The sequence below is a fragment of the Dipodomys ordii genome, unplaced genomic scaffold (assembly GCF_000151885.1).
Source record: "Dipodomys ordii isolate 6190 unplaced genomic scaffold, Dord_2.0 Scaffold52, whole genome shotgun sequence".
Lineage (NCBI taxonomy): Eukaryota > Metazoa > Chordata > Mammalia > Rodentia > Heteromyidae > Dipodomys > Dipodomys ordii.
The window spans coordinates 9,985,764-10,004,977 of NW_012267268.1; the positions used below are offsets into that span (position 1 = coordinate 9,985,764).

The following is a 19,214-nucleotide window of genomic DNA, read 5'->3' on the forward strand; positions in this document are numbered from 1 at the left end:
CAATTTAACACTGAACTGCAAGTTCAGGTCCAAAGAATTGTACATAGAAAGAAGTTGTGAGTAAATGCTCAGAAAATCATTGACACTTTTGAGAGTATTTATTGAGATGGAATCATACTCTTTTGCCTAGGCTGGTCTCAAATTGTGGACACAGTTTTCCTGTCTAAGCCTCTTCCATGGCCAGGACTACAGATATGCAGAATTTTACCCATCTTCATTTTTATTCATTTACCTATATATTTACCTATTAATTAATTAGTTTGCATACATATTTGATTTTTTTTTTTTTGTCAGTCGTGATGCTTGAACTCTGGGCCTGGGTTTTTGATTTTTTTGAGGCAACGTTTTACCCTGTAACCTGGGATCTGGCCATAGGCCAATGAGTGCTTTGGTTACAGATGCTTTGGTTACCATATTCCCAGCTTTTAAAATCTTCTTTTGATTAGCATTTATTAATTGTTCATATTATTGCTATTCAGTGAGATATATTCATACATGTATCCAATGAGTTCTGATCAAATATGACTTCCTTTTTTATCACTGTACCCAGTTCCTTCTAGATCTTGAACAATTATTATTCCATATTCATTTATTTTGTTTTGTTTTTGTTTTCACATTTGAGAGAACTAGGGGTGGTTTTCTTTCAAATTCAGGCTTAGTATTTACTTCAAAAATATGTTGATTTGTCATATTATCTCTGTGTCCCACTTTGAAATATATATCAAAAAATGAAATCAGCATATCATCATGCTCATGTAGAACTATGCACAATAGCTAAGCTATGAGGTCAATATAAGAACCTATCAACAGATAATAAAGAAACTTAATGTTGCAATGATACACAATGAGATATTATTCAGCTGCAGAAAAGAATGATCTTTTGTTGTTTTCAGCAAAATGGATAGAACTAAGGAATATTTGAAAAGAAGGAAGCTACCAAGGGAAACCCCTTTTTTATATTGTGTGTTATCTGTACCAAAGATAAACATACTCTCAGTGGGAAGACTTAGAAGAAAATCTTAACCACACAAGACTAAGACTAATTTTTTTTGGTCGGTCGTGGGGCTTGAACTCTGGGCCTGGGTGCTGTCCCTCAGCTCTTCAGCTCAAGGCTAGCACTCTACCACTTGAGCCACAGCTCCACTTCTGGTTTTTCGGAGTTATTTATTGGAGATAAGAGTCTCACGGACTTTCCTGCCTGGGCTGGGTTTGATATGATCCTCAGATCGCAGCCTCCTGAGTAGCTAGGATTATAGGCATGAGCCACCAGCACCTGGCTCAGACTAAATTTTAATGGAGAATTATAATGTGTGAACATACAATAAGTCAGGAATATTTATTTATTTTGCTATTCTTTTAGTGAATATATTATGAGTACCTTAGTTATTCCTTATAACTTTTAATACATTCTCATATATTTTGCATAACATTTTTCAACTGTATGGGTTTTTTTACCCTTTAAACAAAGCATGTTGGTGAGAATAGGATAATTCATAACTCCTACATGAAAATGCTTGGATTCAGATCCTCTTTCTGACCTTCCAAACTCTATTGCCTCTAGACAGCTAATTGATATGATATAAAATGAGGGATAATTATATGCTTCATGGGTTTGTGACAATTGAATATATATGTATATTTGTGTATCACTTCAGAACACTGCCCACAAACCAGAAACCAGAACATATTTTGTAATGTTACTTTGTGGGGGTAGGGGTGACAGTAGAGGATTAGGGGGACAGGGGTAGTAAAAGAAGATTGAACTCAGGGCCTCAAATTTTTTAACAATATTTTCTATTTCTGTTTTTGTTTGTTTTGTTAATTGTAGGGCTTGAACTCTGGGTGCTGTCCCTGAGCTCTTCAGCTCAAGGCAAGGTCACTACCACGTGAGCCACAATGTCACTTCTGGTTTTCTGGTGGATAATTGAAGATCAGATTTTCACATGACCTGGTGGCTTTGAACCATGATCCTCAGGTCTCTGCCTTCTGACTAGCTAAGATTACAGGCATGAGCCACCAGCGCCCATCCCTATTTCTGTTTGTATTTCAATGATATTCTATTTGGTATATATAAAGGACAAATAATCACTTAATGTGATAGCTAATCCATGTGCTAAGGAAGTTTCCCAGGAGGTTTTTGTTGTTGTTGTTGGTTTAGTTTTTCCCAGTTTTGGTTTTAGAAAATAGAACATGTAATAATAATATTCCAAATACATAAAAGCAATATAAATTAATACAATAACTCAATTATCTTTCCTATATTCGATGCACTGAGCATATTACCATTCATCCAAGACTTTAAGGCAGCTGCTAGAAGGTCCCAGAGTTTGGTCATCTCCCTGTTATTTTCTGAACTGTTTGATGGACATCCTTGTGATTCATGCTGATAGAACTTTGTATGAAAACATAGCTTCCTAGTCATGAGCTTCACACTCAGAAGCCACAAGCAAGAAGCATCATTTTTTCCCTATGTAGACAGTTCAGGGTGAATACATGTTTCTCTATTCTGCTTCCTCTTGAAAAAGAATGGCTTCATGTCTTCCTGATTATTAAAGCAAAAATATTGTCCATGTTCTCTCACAGTACCTCACATGTTTTTCATTTGATCAGAAACATCTAAAGCATCAGATATTTGGACAAGTATTCCAGTTTTACAGGAGATACTCAGAATTCAGAGGTGGAATGACATGGTTCCATAATGGACATTCATCCTATTTATGTGTATCATTATTTTTTCAGTACCGTTCTGTAGTGGGAAGGAATTGACATTGTAAGTTCTGGTTCCACAGTGAAGTCAAATTCAAGTTTGAAATCTTCCAGATGAATGTAGAGAACACTTTCCTATCCCTCATACCTACATGGAACTGAAACTGGTAGCAGCTTGTTGTACTGTGTAGGGACTTCCCACAGACACATCTTCTGTGGAGCCACATGGCTTGCATCTTCAAAGGGAAATCACCTAAGGCCCAGCAGCAAAGCAGATTCAGCCAAGTCTGTCTCTTGGCATTTGGTGTTCATGGGCAGACAACCAGGTAGGGTCCTTTCACTGAACAAATTCTATGACAGCATTGTTGAATCTGAAACCCATTTTTTCCATCTTTCCTAGTCTGTAAAAATCAAGTATCCTAATAAATGTCTTTTGTTTTCAAGCCTTCAGAGAATTTTTTTCCTCCTCATTAAGAAGTTGATGAATGCAAGTTCTGTTTTACCTGTCTTTTCCCACTCCTGTTTTTTTTCCATCTTAATAAAGCTTGCTCTACCTTTTGAAGATTGTAATTAAAAGCTTGGCCATAGATCCTGGAAAATGCAGCAATTTCTTCTAAATCTTTCACATGGCTCATTTCTTTGGTCTGCAATGCTGCTCTCCAGCTGTCCAATCACTGACTAGATCATTGCCTTCAAGGTTTCCCAAAATAGATCTTGATGTTGTTAGTCTTTCCTAATCAGTTTGATTAAATGTTGCAAAATTCCTTCCTTCACTGTACAATTTACCTTGCTATATTTTCCTACATTTATTATTCTTACATAATCACCTTTATTGCAATGCAGTCTCTGAGGACACAGTTATGTTGCTCATTTCTTTGTTTTGTGATTTATCTTGAGTCTAGAATAATGCCTGAAACATTAGAAAAGCCTGTGAAAATAGCCTGTCAAATAATTGAGTATTTAAGTGAAAAAAATTCTTATGAATATGCTTTATTCTTTCATTTGTGAAATAATTTTCTGCTAAATGAAATATCAGTTTATTCAATGGAGAAAAGTTTCAGCTAAAGTGTAGATTGTTTGCCTGATCTATTATTAGGGTTATGATATCAAATCCTGCATGATCCTCAGTTTGCTCATTTTCATATTTCCTCTAGTACATTAGAAGGATGAAGAAATAAATATGGAATAATGAGCAAGTACACACAGCAATAGTAGTGATAATCCTCCTTTCATAAATGTGTGTGATGTAATGTATATATATATCATATATATATATATATATTTGTCCTCTTTCACTGATAGTGAATCAGTTAAAATAACTTTACAGGCTTTAAATTAATTGTGAAGTGTTAACAGAGAAATGCCAATCTTCAGAGGTAAAAAATTCAGAACACAATAGAGTTTTGGGCAACTGATAGAATTTCTACAGAGCTAAGAAACCAAATATATATTGGTAAAATTTTAGAAACATCATATCCACTGGAATTTGTTTAGAAGTCTTATATATTAATAATGATGCTATTAACATGCTTCTAATTCTGGAGTAGATTATAAAAATCCAAAAATCAGTGATGAATTAATTGTATAATCAAGGGTCTAGATTCTGAAAAGGGAAAACTGGGCAGTACTCAGAAGAGAGAGGTTCACAGGTTTTTTGTTTTGTTTTGTTTTGTTTTTCCCTCATTCTGGGAGCCAAGGTCAACATTGGTGACTGTATATGGATACAAAATGTTTTTCTTTTCCTTTCTACCACTTGAAGTCACACACTGGCATCATTACTTAAACCTAGTACTAAATAAATTGCATGTTCCAAGTAATCCCTCCATACCTCTAAAACACCAAGTGATGTTGATCTGAGTGTGGATATAAGAAGAAAGTGGTATATTTGAGCACTTAGTAGTTATTTACAGCTATTGAAAACTACAGGAAAAGATTTGTTATACTTATGTTCAAAAAGGTATTGGTCAATGAAAGGATGCACTCCATTTCAGGAAGAACACAGGGTCTGTGAGCAGAGCTGTGAAGCATATGGTCTTTCACATGGTCTCCAGATCACTGAGCCCTACAAGTGGCCTCACTTTGCTTTTCTGAGTTCCTTCCATTGTGAACTAGCAGAGAGTAATTAAGAGAAATTTGTGTGTGTAATTTGTAGGGATTATTTTTAAACAAGGATGTTCATGTACAGTAAACCATAGTTCAGTGGAATTCTTCCCTAATATATTCCTCAAATAAATCTAATTAGTCTCGTTTAAAATGAGAAATGGCAAATAAGGGAAATATGTCTGAGACAAGCAGAAACGGTCAGATAAGTTGATATTAGGTGAAATTAACCCCAAGATAAGTATTCAAATGTTTTTGTTTTCAAGCAATTGTTTCTAACAAATCTATAACATGACTTCTTTGTTGCTTTGTATGCCCTTCCCCATGGTATAACCCCTGCTTTCACTGTATTTGATGTCGGTATAATTTGTGGAGGGGAAGGGAAAAAACAAATCGTTTAACTAGGGATACAGGTGGACTCATTGCAACGAGATGTACAAGACGTTATGTTGAAAAACGAACTTTACAACTCTGGCGCAAGGGAGGGGGAGGATGGGAAGGGTTGGGAAGGGGAAACCAAGGAGGAGGCAACAATGCTTGATAAGAAATGTACTCATTACCTTGTTCATATAATTGTAACCCCTATGTACAGTATTTTCACAATAAAAACTTACTAATAAAAAAGAATCTGCACCAGAAAAAATAAATAAAAATAAAATGAGAAATGGAAACCAAACTCTAATCCTTATTTCTTTCATTTTTAAATGATATTTTTGTTAATTGATTGTATCAGCTTATGAATACAATGCCATAATTCACTACAAAATTTCGGTGAATATTGTCAAAGCACGGTAGATAGCACCTCCTTTTTTATTTTAAGATATATTTTTACAGTACAGATATAATACAAAGGGGTTACAGTTTTATGAGTAAGGTATTGTTAGCCCCTATGGAGCATTGTTAGCCCCTCCTTTGTTTTTCGCCTAACATCCCTTCCCTCCTTACCACCCTAACTTCTCCCTCCTTCCCCGGTGCCTGAAGCTGTAAAATTTGTTTCCAATACAGTGTCTTGTACATCTCATTGTTACAATGGGTCAGCCTCTATCATTATTTCAGCATTTTGTTACTTCCCTTCCCCTCCCCAAATTAGAAAAATGTATATCAAGATTCAGGGCACCGGAATCAAGTACAGTGAAAATAGGTGTTATACCATGGGGGAAGAACATACAAAAGAAACAAAAAAATCACATTGTAAGTATAATCAAAACAGCAACAACGATAAAACCCCTTGTGTTCCTATCTTGGGGTTCATTTCACTTGGCATCATCTTATATGGTCAAATGTACATAGATTTTGACCTTTTCTGCTTGTCCTAGACATACTATTTATTGCAAATAAGGAAAACCATGAGACCTATATTTTTGGGGTCTGGCTTACTTCCTTAATATGATTTTTTCCCCAAGTCTTTCCACTTACTAACAAATGGTCTGGTGTCATTCTTTCTGATGGAGGCATAGAATTCATATATATATATATATATATATATATATATATATATATATACACACACACACACTCATATATATACATATATATAACATTTTTTATCTACTCATCTACAGAGGGGCATCTGCATTAGTTTCATATCTTAGCTGTGGCGAATAATGCTGCAGTAAACATAATTGTGCTGATAGGTTTAGTATGGCCTTGTTTATGATCATTTGGGTAAATGCCTAAAAGTGTGATTGCTGGGTCATAGGGGAGCTGGATGTTTACTCTTTCCAGGAACCTCCATACATCTTTCCAAAGTAGTTGAACAAGTTTACACTCCCACCAAATGCAGTAGGATTCCCTTCTGGCCACATCCCCTCCAGCATCTGTTGTTATTAGATTTCTTGATTAGAGCCATTCTAATAGCGTTGTAGTAGAATATCAATGTTTTGATTTGCATTTCTTTTATGGCCAGAGAAGTTGAGCATTTCTTCTTGTGTCTATTGGCCATTCTTATTTCTTCAGAGAAGACTCCTCCCTTTAAGTTTTTAGCACACGTATTAATCAGTCACTTTTTTTGAGGATTTATTGTTGGGGAATTTAATTTTTGTGTTCTAACTACATTTTAAATATGAGACCCTTGTCCACTGTATGGCTAATGAAGACCTTTTCCCAATATGTGGGTTTTCTATTGACTTGCTACCTATGTCCTTTGCCATGCAGAAGCTCTTCAATTTCATTCAATCCCATTTCTCCAACCTTCCTTTGATTTGTTGTGTTTCTTGGTTTTTATTAAGAAAATTTTGGCCTGTAGCAAGGAGCCCTAGAGTTGCTCCTGTTACTTCCTGTAATATATTTAGGGTGTCTGCTTTTACTTCAAGGTCTTTGATCCATTGGAGTTGATTCTGGTGTAGTATGATATATAAGAATATAGTTTTAGGGGGCTGCGAAGGTGGCTCATTGGAAGAGCACTTGACTTGCATGCATGAGGCCCTGGGTTCGATTCCTCAGCACCATATAAGCAAAAAGAAAAAAAAATAATATAGCTTTAGTTTTCTATAGTTTTATTTTATTTTATTTTTGCTTGTGGGGCTTGAATGCTGGGCTTGGGCACTGTCCCTGCACTCTACTGCTTGAGCCACAGTGGCACTTCCAATTTTCTAGTGGTTTATTGGAGGTATTAGTCCCAAGGACTTTCTTTCTTGGCCAAGCTTTGAACTGGGATCCTCAGATCTCATCCTCCTGAGTAGCTAGGATTACAGGAATGAGCCACCGGCACCTGGCTATTTTCTAAAAGGGTTCAAGCAATTTTGCCAGCACCATTTACTGAAGAGTATGTCTTTCTTCCATTCTATCTTTTTAGCTCCTTGATCGAAGATTAGGTGGCTATAAGTCTGTGGATTCATTTCTGGGTCTTCAGTTCTATTCCATTGGTCTTCAGGTCTGTTCTTGTGCCAGTACCAAGCAGTTTTGATTACTATGGCTTTATAGTAGAGTTTGAAATTTGGTATTGATATTTCTCCAGCACTGTTCTTTCTGCTAAGGATTGTTTCGGCTACTTGGTGTCTTTTATTGATCCATATGAATTTTTGGATTGCTTCTTCTATTTCATTGAAGAATGAGGTAGGGATATTGATAGACATCACATTGAATTTGCAGATAGCCTTTGGCAGTATTGCCCTTTTCACAATGTTAATCCTCTCAATCCAGGAGCATAGGAGGTTTTTCCATTTCCTTAGTTCTGCTTTGATTTCCTTTTCCAGTTTTTAACATTTTCATCATAGAGGTCATTCACTTCTTTAGTTAAATCCTATGTATTTTATTTTTTTGTGGTATTATTACAAAAGGAATTGCTTTCCTGATTTCAGCTGTGCTGAAATCTCTGGCCTACAGAGAAGGCATTTATTTTTGAGGGTTAATTTTATACCCTGCTACTTTGCCAAATTTTGGGGTCAGATGGAACAACTTGGAATTGTGCCCGTGGGGTACTTTAAATATAAGATCATGTCATTTGCAAAGAGGGAGAGTTTTACTTCATCCTATTTGTAACCCTTTTATGTTTGCATTTTGTCTTACTACTCAAGCTAGGCATTCTAATATTAAATAGAAGAGAAGTGGAAAGAGTAGACATTCTTGTCTCATTTCTGAGTTTAGAGGAAATGGCTTTAGCTTTTCACTGTTAAAAGTATAATGCTGGCTGTAGGTTTGTCATACATAGCCTGTGTTATATTGAGGAATGTTCCATGTATTCTTTTTTTTTCCAGAGCTTCCATCATAAAAGGGTGTTGGATCTTGTAGAATACCTTTTCTGCATCTATTTTTTAGATAACCATGTGGTTCTTATCCTTTCTCTTGTTGATGTGATGAATTATATTGATTGATTTGCATATATTCAACCATCTTTACATCCCTGAAATAAATCCTATGTGATCATGTTGTGTGATATTTTTGATGAATTGGAGAAGTTGATTGGTCAAAATTTTGTTGAGAAGTTTTGCATCTGTGTTCATCAAAGAAAGAGTCTATAGTTCTGTTTTTTTGATGAGTTCCTGATTGGTTTTAGATGAGGATTATGATGGTTTCATAGAGAGAGTTTGATAGTGGACTTTCACTTTCAAGTTGGAAGAGTATTTTGAAGGCCTTGCAGAATTCAGCTCTAAATCCACTTGGTCCTGGGCTTTTCTTTGATGGGAGCTCTCTCATTGCTATTTTTATTTCAATGCTTGCTATGGGCCTGGTAAGTTGGTTTATATCATCTTTGTTTACTTTGGGCATATCAATATTTGCCAGAAACTATTCCATTTATTTATTCATTTATATTCAGTCATGGGGCTTGAAATCTGGGCTTGGGCAGTGTCCCTGCACTCTTCAGCTCAAGTCAAGTGCTCTACCTCTGGAGCCACAGTGCCACTTCTGGTTTTCTAGTGGTTTATTGGAGATAAGAGTCTCATGGACTTTCTTGTCTGGGCTGGCTTTGAACCATGATCCTCAGATCTCAGCCTCCAGAATAGCTAGGATTACAGGCATGAGACACTGGCACCTGGCTAGAAATTCTTCTATTTCTTCCAGATTCTCAAATTTATCAGCATAAAGGTTTGAGAAATATTCCCTTATAATGTTTTGAATCTTGGGTGTATCTGTGGTAATGTTTTCATGCTATCTCTGATTTTGTTTTTTGGGTGTATTCTCTTCTTTTTCTCATAATTTTTGCTAAAGATCTGTCAATTTTGTTAATTTTTCAAAGAACCAACTTTTTGTTTTGTTTCTTCTTTCTTTTGTTTACTCTAATTCATTTAATTTTAATTATTTATTTCTGTCTACTGGATTGGGGTTTTGCTCTATGTTCTTTTTCAAAGAGCTTCAGGTGCCTCATTAAATTGTTGGTTTCAGTTCTCTCCAATTTGTTGATATAAGAATTCGGAGCTATAAACTTGCCTCTGAGTACTGCCTTTGCTGTGTTCCAAAGTAGCTGTTAATTTGTATGTTCATTTTTTAAAATATCATGAACATTTGAATTTCCTTTCTAATCTCTTCCATGACCCACTGATGGTTTAACAGTGTGTTGTTCAGCTTCCATGTGTTACAGGATTTTCTTTTTTCTCAAGTGGCTTTTGGTGTTGGATTCTAATTTTATTCCCTTGTGGTTTGAGAGAATGCTGGACATAATTTCAATATTTCTAAAGTCCAACAAATTTGGTTTGTGACCTAAAATGTGATCTATATTGGAGAAAGATCCACATGTTGCTGAGAAGAACGTGAATTCTGATGCTGCTGGGTAAAATATTCAGTAGATGTCTGTTAAGTCTAGTTGATCTATGCATTTGTTTAGATGTGATGTTTCTTTGTTGAGTTTTTGCTGGGTTGCTCTATCCAGTGGGGATAGTGGTGTGTTAAAGTCCTCCCAAAATTAATGTCTTTGGATCTATGTGAGGTTTGAGTGAAGGTAGTGTTTCTTGGATACATTCAGGTGCTTCATTATTTGGTGAATAGATGTTTAGAATTGTAATATCGTCCTGAAGCAGAGATCCCTTAATTAGAATGTGTTGGCCTTCTTTCCTCTTCTCATTCATTTTAATTTCAAGTCTATTTTATCTGATATTAGTATTGCAACTCCTGCCTGTTCATAGGGGCCATTTGCTTGGTAGATTTTATTCCAGACTTTCACTTTCAGAATGTTTGTTTTTATGTTTGTCTCTTGAAGCTAGAAGATAGAAGGACCTTGCTTTTTGATCCAACTAAACAATCTATGTCACTTATTTGGAGAGTTAAGTCCATTAATATTGAGACTTAGGACTGAGAGGTGTTTGGTATTTCCTACCATGTTATCCACCTTTGTGGGGGCTGTGACAACTGGGTTCTTCCTATGATTCTTAGATTCTCTGTATCTTGGCCTTTACCATGCTCTTGTTGGTTTTCTATGTGTAGGACATTTTTAGATATTTTTGGTAGAGCTGGTTTGGTGAAGATAAATTGTTTCAATTTTTCTTTGCTGTGGAAGGTTTTTATTTGACCTTCTGTTATGAGTGAGAATTTAGCTGGGTACAGTATTCTTGGTTGATGGTTGTTTTAGGGTATGGCATACATCATCCCAGGCTCTTCTTGCTTTGTCTCTGCTGAGAAATCTGAATTTATTCTGATTGGTTTTCCTTCATAGGTGATTGATCTTTATCCCTGACCACTTTAAGGATCCTTTCCTTGGTCTCAATTGATCCTGTGCAGAATCTAACATGAAATAGGGATGTCCTGTTCTGCTCTGGTCTATTTGGGGTTCTAAAGGATTCGTGTATCTAAATGGGCTTATCTTTTGGCATATTTGTGAAGTTTTCCACTAGGACCCTGTTAAATAAATAAATTTCCTAGACCTTTCACTTCTGTCTCTAGGCCTTCCTCCTTAAATTAGAGCTATCATAATTCTTGGATTTGTCTTGAATACTTGACTATTCTTTCCTAATAATGTCTATGCTGTCTTCAGTCCCAGAGATTCAATCTTCTGCAGGGTGTAAACTATGGTCAAGAGTTTGTACTTTATTTTTTATTTCTTTTTCTTCTAATTGATCAGATTTGATGGCTTCAAAATCTTTATTGGAGCTTTGTTTTACATCTTGTACGGAGTTCTTTACTTCCTTAATTTGGTTTTCAGTGTTCATTCTCAAATCCTTTAGTTGATTGGTAATAGTTTCATTGGACTCCCTTTCCTTCTGTTGGGCTTCATTCAGCATTCCCTTTGTGGCCTCCATGGTTTTCTCCAATTTTCTGCTTGTGGATTCCATGAATGCTTCTATTAATCTTTGTTTCTTCTCATCCTGCTCATGAAATTCCTCAATTAATTTTGATTAGCTCCTTAAACTCACGAAATTCCTGTATTTTGTTAGCCTGTATTTGGTTAGCCTCATCATGCTCATGGATTTCCCTATCATGTTCACATAGATTCCTTTGCAGGCTTTTAGTCTTTTCATTCAGCATGTTTACCAGTATTGTTTGTAGAGCATTTTGAGGACTCTCCTCTGGATTATTCATTAACTGCTCTGTTGCCTGATTATCATGAGTGGGAGTTGAGATACCTGGACTTGCCATTTTTCTTGTGTTTCTCTGGCGTGTTCTGCCCATTTGGGTATGAAAGCCAAACCAGTTCTGTTCTATAACACTATTTTAAGGCAAGCATCAACCAGAGTCCTGTAGTTGCACAGATTGTTTGATGCAATCAAAATGAGTACAGATACAATCTAGTTCAACAGATACAATCTAGTTCAACAACAAACAACTAGGGGTCAGTGGACTAAGAAAATCAAAGAAGTAGTCAGAAGACCCGAAATTAACAGGTTTATAGAGAATTGTGAGGAGAAAATAAGATTAGAAGAGTGTGGGGAGGAAAAGGGAGAGAGGGAATATAGCAAACACCCAAATTTAGAGAGAGGAAAAGGATAGAAGGAAAGTAGAAGAAAGATAAAGTATAAGGAAAAATAAAAAAATTTAAATATGAAACACTTAAAAATTATATGTTTTAAAGAAATAATACTATAATGAAAAGAGTTAAGGTTGAGTGTTTGTGAATTAAGTAATCAATATCTGAATTAAGTATGCATATAATGAAGGATAAGATCTAATAATTGAAGACATGCGTATATCTGGGGATGAAAAGAATATCAATTAAGAAAAGGAAAAAAAGGACCAAAAGGGAGAGAGTAAAAAGAGAATTTAAAAAACCCTAAAATAAAAATAATCATTTGTAATAGACCAATTTTATTTTCAGGAATGAATCTACAAACTCCACACAGAAGAAAACATGTTTAAACTTGTTTTCCAGTGATGACTCTAGTTTATTTTGTTTAGCATAATGAATCATCAGTCCACTTTCCCACTAATGAGCTAACTTAACTCTTTATGGATGAATAATATACTGTTCTGCATATACCACATTTTATTTATTAGATCATCCATTCATGTGCACCTAGGCTGATTCAATAGCTTGGTTACTTAGATGGTGCAGTGATAAACAGTAGTATGCTGGTGTCTCTATCTACAGTAATCTGACTTTACTCATATGCATGTATACCTGAAAGTTTTATAACTGAATCACATGGTATTTTATTTTATTTTTTAGGACTCCCCATACTGATTTCCAAAGTGGTTGTATTTACTTAGATTTCTATCATTGGCAAATAAAGGTTCCATCCTTAACTAATATCCTTGCTGTTATTAGTTGTTTTTGAGTTTTAGTAATTGCTATTCCTACTAGGTTGAGATGAATCTCAAACTATACTTTTCTACTGGATACAGATATTGCAAAATTTAAAAATAAGCATATTTTAAGCACCTTGTAATCAGCCAAATGAGAGAAATGCAGCAGTTATTAGTGGAATCCAATGCCTGAGCAACTGCTGATCTCTATACCTGTTATTTTGGATATTATATTATTTTCTAAATAATCATCCTAATTGGCTCTGATATTTTCAATCATTAAGAAAGATAAAACAGATCTTATTAAATTAATTTTTAAGAAATATAAAAATTACAAAACTAAAATCATTTTTTGACCATATAAAATAAATTATAGATAATTTACCAGCTCTAGATGGGTTAAACATGGCTTTCAGAAGAAAGCATTTGGCTTACATGTTCCCGGTTATCACAAAGTTTTATTTTTTCTCCCATTCCAGTGCATCTGAAATTTCATTTAAAAAGTTCAGAACATGAGTTTATCTTAGAGTTGGTCAGATCATGTCAGAAAACAATGAGAGGTAGGCTAACCTGAGCCAACACCTTCATCTCTATCCTTTTCTTTATGCACCACAAATTGAAAACAAAAGCTAATCTTGAATATAGAGAGTGATTGTTTCTATTTTTGATAGTTTTTAAAAGGAAATTGTTATTTATCCATATTTTTGTTAGAATGTACCCCAATTTACTCAATTGTGGTAGCTGTCTGATCTGATAAGAATTTGAATTGGTACCCTTGCCAGTATACATCACATAAATTATTTTGGCAAATGTTATTTATATAATGAATATATATATGCATAAATATGTAAATAGAGACTGTTTTGTACTCTATATATCTGTATCAATGCCGTTGGGAAAGCAAAGAGAAAAATTAAGAAAGAAACAAAATGAGAAATAGGGATGGATATGGGGACAAAGAGAGAAAAGAAAGGTGGGAGGTAAAGGGAAGAAAATGCAAGAAACCAGATGCTGGTGGCTCACACCTGTAATCCTAGCTACTCAGGAGGCTGAGATCTGAGTATCACAGGTCAAAGCCAGCCCAGGCAGGAAAGTCTGTCAGACTCTTATCTCCCATTAACCAGCAGAAACCCGGAAGTGGTGCTGTGGCTCAAGTGATACAGCCTTGAGCTAAAGAGCTGAGGGACAGCACCCAGGCCTAGAGTTCAAGCTCCATAGTCAAACCAAAAAAAAAAAGGAGGACAAGAAAGAGGGTGGGAATAAAGACAGAAGAAAAGGAAGAAAAGAGAGAAAGTGAGAGGATAAAGGAAGAAGGATAGAAAAATGAAATGAAGAGAGAGACTATACATGTAAATATATGGTGAAAATAAAAATTATATGTAGTTATATATAATATAATAATATTTATGCTATCTAATATATACATAATTTATTTATTGCTGGTCCTGAGGCTTGAACTCAGGGCCTGGGTGCTCTCCCTGGTCTTTTCTGGTCAAGGCTAGCTCTCTACCACTTGAGTCACAGCTCCACTTTTAGCTCTTTTTGTGTGTGGTTAATTGGAGATAAGAGTCTAACAGATTTTCCTTCCTGGGCTTTATTTCAACTGTGATCCTCAGAACTCAGCCTCTGGAATAAATTTATTGCTATTAGCCACTGGCACCTGACAATGTATATTATTTGTAGACAAGTTAATCTCCCTTTCTGTAATGTCCCTTGTGCTCTTTCAGGCTTACACCCTGACTTGTAAAACCTCTTGTCTTTCAGATGGAACACCATTTACCTGGTGGATTGGAAGGGCCAATGAAAGACACCCTTACTGGGGAGGTTCTCTTCCTGGGGTTCAGCAGTGTGAATGTGGCCTGGAGGAGAACTGCCTGGACTTTGGACATTTTTGCAATTGTGATGCAGACAAGGATGAATGGTAATGAGAACTGTGATCATTCAACAGTTCTGGAGGAAGCACATTAATTGATGCATGAAATTTCCCCAAAGGGAGAAGTCTGTGGATGAGAAATTCAATTTGAATTAGGGCTTGAATGAAAAAAGCTTGGGTCTCATATTTTAGGGCTGTGATTGAATTTTTGCCATAAAAGCACATGATTATACCACCACTTCCTTGTATTCTGAACCCTCTATTTCAAGAAAAAAAAAAGGAATACAATATTGATCTCTGTGATATTTGTCAATTTTTCTATAACAGAATAGAGGTTTCAGAGACTGGAGTAAGGAAGATAAGGAGATGTAATTGTAGAGATTATTTCTCCTTTCTTCAATTGATGTTTTAGTCTCCTTCACCTCCAATAAATATAGCCAAGGAAATTTATTGACCACCTAATTAATTTTCATAATCATCTTTACATTTAATATGACTTTCTTTTTATCTTGTTATTGAGAAATGTCAATTACAGAGGCGTTTAAAAATTCCCTAGAGAACCACTTTCCTATCAAGTGACAAATCTATAATTAGAGTTTAAAATTATCTGCAGAAAGTCTCTTAAAATTCTCCTTTATCAAGAAAACCCAAGTTTAAGTGGTCCAGTATGTGAAGCCTAGTTTTGCCATGTTCATGATTTTTTTTTAGAGTTCATATAAAAATTTGTATTCTAATAGCTTAGATTAACTTCTTTGATTCATAAATTCAACTTCAGAGTGTATAGTATTAAGAATTGTTTGCAGATTTCCAGGTTCAAAGGGAAACACCCTGACTTCATGATGTATAATTGCAGAAGATGATGTAGATAAGACACAAAGTGAACACTTTTGAAAGGAAAGTATTCCTCATTTTTTATGGTATTTTCTTCTTAGGGAACAACTACTCAGGGCTTATCTCATTGAATAGTGAAGGGTAGGAATGATGACACCATTTTACTTAATTGTGTTGTTGTGCTTCTATACATTTTTCTCAAGAATACTCAATTGATCATATCGTCCATTCAGCAGGTTGCCTCTCCTTTCTTGGACGTACTCATTAACACATTCACCTCTGAACCCCGTCAAATACTGGTTGAACTTTATTTCCTAGGGTGCACTAAGAAGGACTCATCTCCACCTCTTATACCAGCACATCTATAATACCACAGAGGTTATTACACATTTTATAGGCCTTTCTGTTTTCTATATGGCCAGACAAAAATCCCCATTCACTTTCTGGGGCAAATATTCTATATTAGGATATCAGAACTTATTATTAGATACAGACCTTGTTCAACAACTAACCTATCAAGAGTCAGTTGGTCAGCTTTACCCAAAATATCTATACTGAACACCTCCGGGCAAAATCTAGTTGAGCAGAGATCAAGAAATTCAAGGAGGAGAGACTGAGATTTAGATTTAATTCTGAGTTAAATGATTTTGAAAACAAAAGTAAATTTACAAAAGTGAATGTATGTTTTTTGTAATATGATATAATATGACATACTGAGTGCCAGTATATGCCAGCCAGCCATTCTTTTGACAGAAAACTTGAAGGTCAGTCTAATCCAGTTCTTGAGGAACCCAAAGGATATGAAAAAGATAATACTTCATAGTTTGTAATGAATAGCTCAATGTGGTAAAGTGCATTAACAAGAAATTAAAGCAAAAAAAACCCCACCCCACTACTTTGTTAAAGCACAAATAAATGCACTGGTGTAGTTACTACATAGATTTCAAGTAGAAAATGTACAAGAAATGAAAGTAAAGGGAAAGTTGGTTAAATCCAGATCACAAATCCCTGGCATGGGAAAGGTCGATGAGCTAGTTTTGTCTCCATGCACATCATGGACAAGGCAATATATATTTAATCACAAGACCTGAGGAAACCTTGTGGAAGTGCATTCATTATCTATCCAACTGTAATATTTACTGGTCAAAGAAAAAGTATAAAAGCTTTCATGATGATGAAGTTAATCATCAGACTCAACGTTCTTCTAACTTTATTGTTTGCCAAATTTTGATCAAGCTGGCTTTTCACATATTTCAAAGTTTTGTTTTAGATTTGTATGCTATGGGGCACATGTGTGAGTGCTAAAACTGGGGCTTGAAATAAGGGCCTGGGCACTGCCTGTGAGCTTTTGTGCTCAAGGCTAGGACTCTACAACTTGATTCACAGTTCCACTTCTGGCTTTTTGGTGGCTGACTAGAGGCAAGAGTCTCATGGACTTTCCTGTCTAGAATCCCTTGAACCACAATCTTTAGATCTCAGCGTCCTGAGTAGCAAGGATTACAGTGGGAGTCATTAGTACCTGGCAACACACCACAAATTATCATCCTAAATTTTCTATGTGAACATGATAAACTTCAAAGAAGTTTTCCCTGAAAAAGTTACCCAACTTACTGTTCTTAGCCAGAAAAAAGACTATGGATAATGCAGCCCCCAGTGGATAGCTGTTTAATAGATTAGAACTCCTGAGTTATATTGTCACTTAAAAAATGTTAGTAGATACTGCATAGTTCTTAGTGTTGTATGTGCTGATGTGATATTGATAACACCATAAACCTTGAGGTCAGTTTTATTATCTCCTTTATCCAGTAAAGGAAATTAAGGCTCAGTGATGATTAGTGGCTTGATTAATGCCACTTAACAAAGAGAGCAGAATTGTTATTTCAGTTGAATCAAATGATTCTCTTATTGAGTACATCAAAGGAGATGCTAATATTGTGACTTTTCCCATGGTCTCTCAAATCACCACAACATACATCCTTTTGTGGAATTAGATGCTCAGGTAGTCTTGAGTAACTTCTAAGGCTCTGGTGATTTATTATTCTTTGTGTTATTTTTTGTTGTTAGGAGATGATTTTTTAAATTTCATTTTATTGTAAAGGTCTTGTACAGAGGGGTTACAGTTACATGAGTAAGGCAATGAGTACATTACTTGTCAATCATTGTTACCCCTTCCCTAGTTGTCCCACTATCCCTTCCCTGCCACCTCCTCCCACATTCTCCCCCATTTCCAGTGTACTGTCCTGTGGGTACCATTGCTGCAATGGGTCACCCTGTATCCTTGTTTCAGCATTTTGTTATTCCCCTTCTTCCCCAGATTAAACAAATGTATATACAAGATGCAGGCTTCCAAAATCACATGCAGTGGCAATAGGGGATATGCCATAGGGAAAAAAACATAGAAAGGAAACAAACAAACAAAGAAATCACATAGTACATTTAAAACAATAACAATGAAGACAGATCTCTTGTGTCCATACCTTGGTGTTCACTTCACTTAGCATCATCTTACATGGACATATGTACATAGCTTTGTTTTGTTTTAAGAAACCTATTTCTGAAAAATTACTTTCTATAAGACTCAAGAAAATAAGAAAATTTCAGCCTGAGCCAAGGAGACCTAGGGTTTCTAATGTATTTATAATGTACCATGAGATATTTTTGTTTCTTTGTATGTTCCTCCCCTATAGAATAACCCCTGTTTCCACTGTATTTAATGTCGGGGCCCTGTAACTTGTATATACATTTCTCTGATTTGGGGAGGGGAAGGGAAAAACCAAAATGCGTAAATAGGTATACAGGTTAACCCATTGTAATAATGAGACGTACAAGACATTATGTTGAAAACAAACTTTACAACTTTGGCAAGGAGTGGGGGGAGGTAGTTGTGGAGGTAGGAGGGAAGGGATGGTAGGGGAAAAACAAAGGAGGAAGCAGCAATGCTCCATAGGAAATGTACTGATGACTTTGTTCATGTAACTGTAACCCCTCTGTACAGTGTTTTTACAATAAAAAATACACCAAAAAATATTAGAAACAAACAAAAAAGATATATGCTGATTTCATCAAGCCAAATATTGTTTGTGTTTACTCATTTGTATATGTGTATGAATATACATATTTATGTTTATGTATGTATGTATATATAAAAAAATTGGAGAGGAAAAAGGAAAGAAAGTAAATAATTTTGAAACATGTCCCAACTCTGGAGATGATATAAGGAATCTCAATAGAGGATTAGGGGAATGGGGAAAGGAAAAAAAAACAATAGAGGCTTTTTGTTTTGTTTTTTACCAAAATATAATATATGCATGTCTTTCTAAATGCCATGCTGAAACTTCACGGTATAATTAACACATACACATAGAATAAATGACAGGAAATTAAAACAGGTACTGGGGGAAGGGGAGGCCTAACAAAGAAAGTGAATGAGAGTGAATATAGAGCAATGAAACTAATAATTGATTTTTTTGTATTTCAATATTTTTTAATTGTGAAAATAATGTACAGAGGGGTTACAATTACATGAGCAAGGTAACGAATACATTTCCTTTGTTTCCCTTTACCATCCCTTCCCCTATCCCCCCCCTTCTTCCCC

The 19,214-nt window shown here is 35.5% G+C and overlaps 1 protein-coding gene across 2 annotated transcripts in view; it reads left to right on the forward strand.

The window, feature by feature from the left end:
- Cntnap5 (contactin associated protein-like 5) overlaps window positions 1-19,214 on the forward strand; it is a 921,488-nt gene that overhangs the window by 742,316 nt on the left and 159,958 nt on the right. The window contains exon 14 of one of the 2 annotated variants that reach the window (XM_013020681.1): window positions 14,680-14,836. In XM_013020681.1, the coding sequence (XP_012876135.1) occupies window positions 14,680-14,836 (157 nt within the window). The remainder of the gene's footprint in view (window positions 1-14,679; window positions 14,837-19,214) is intronic. The other variant, XM_013020682.1, reaches the window with a different exon arrangement.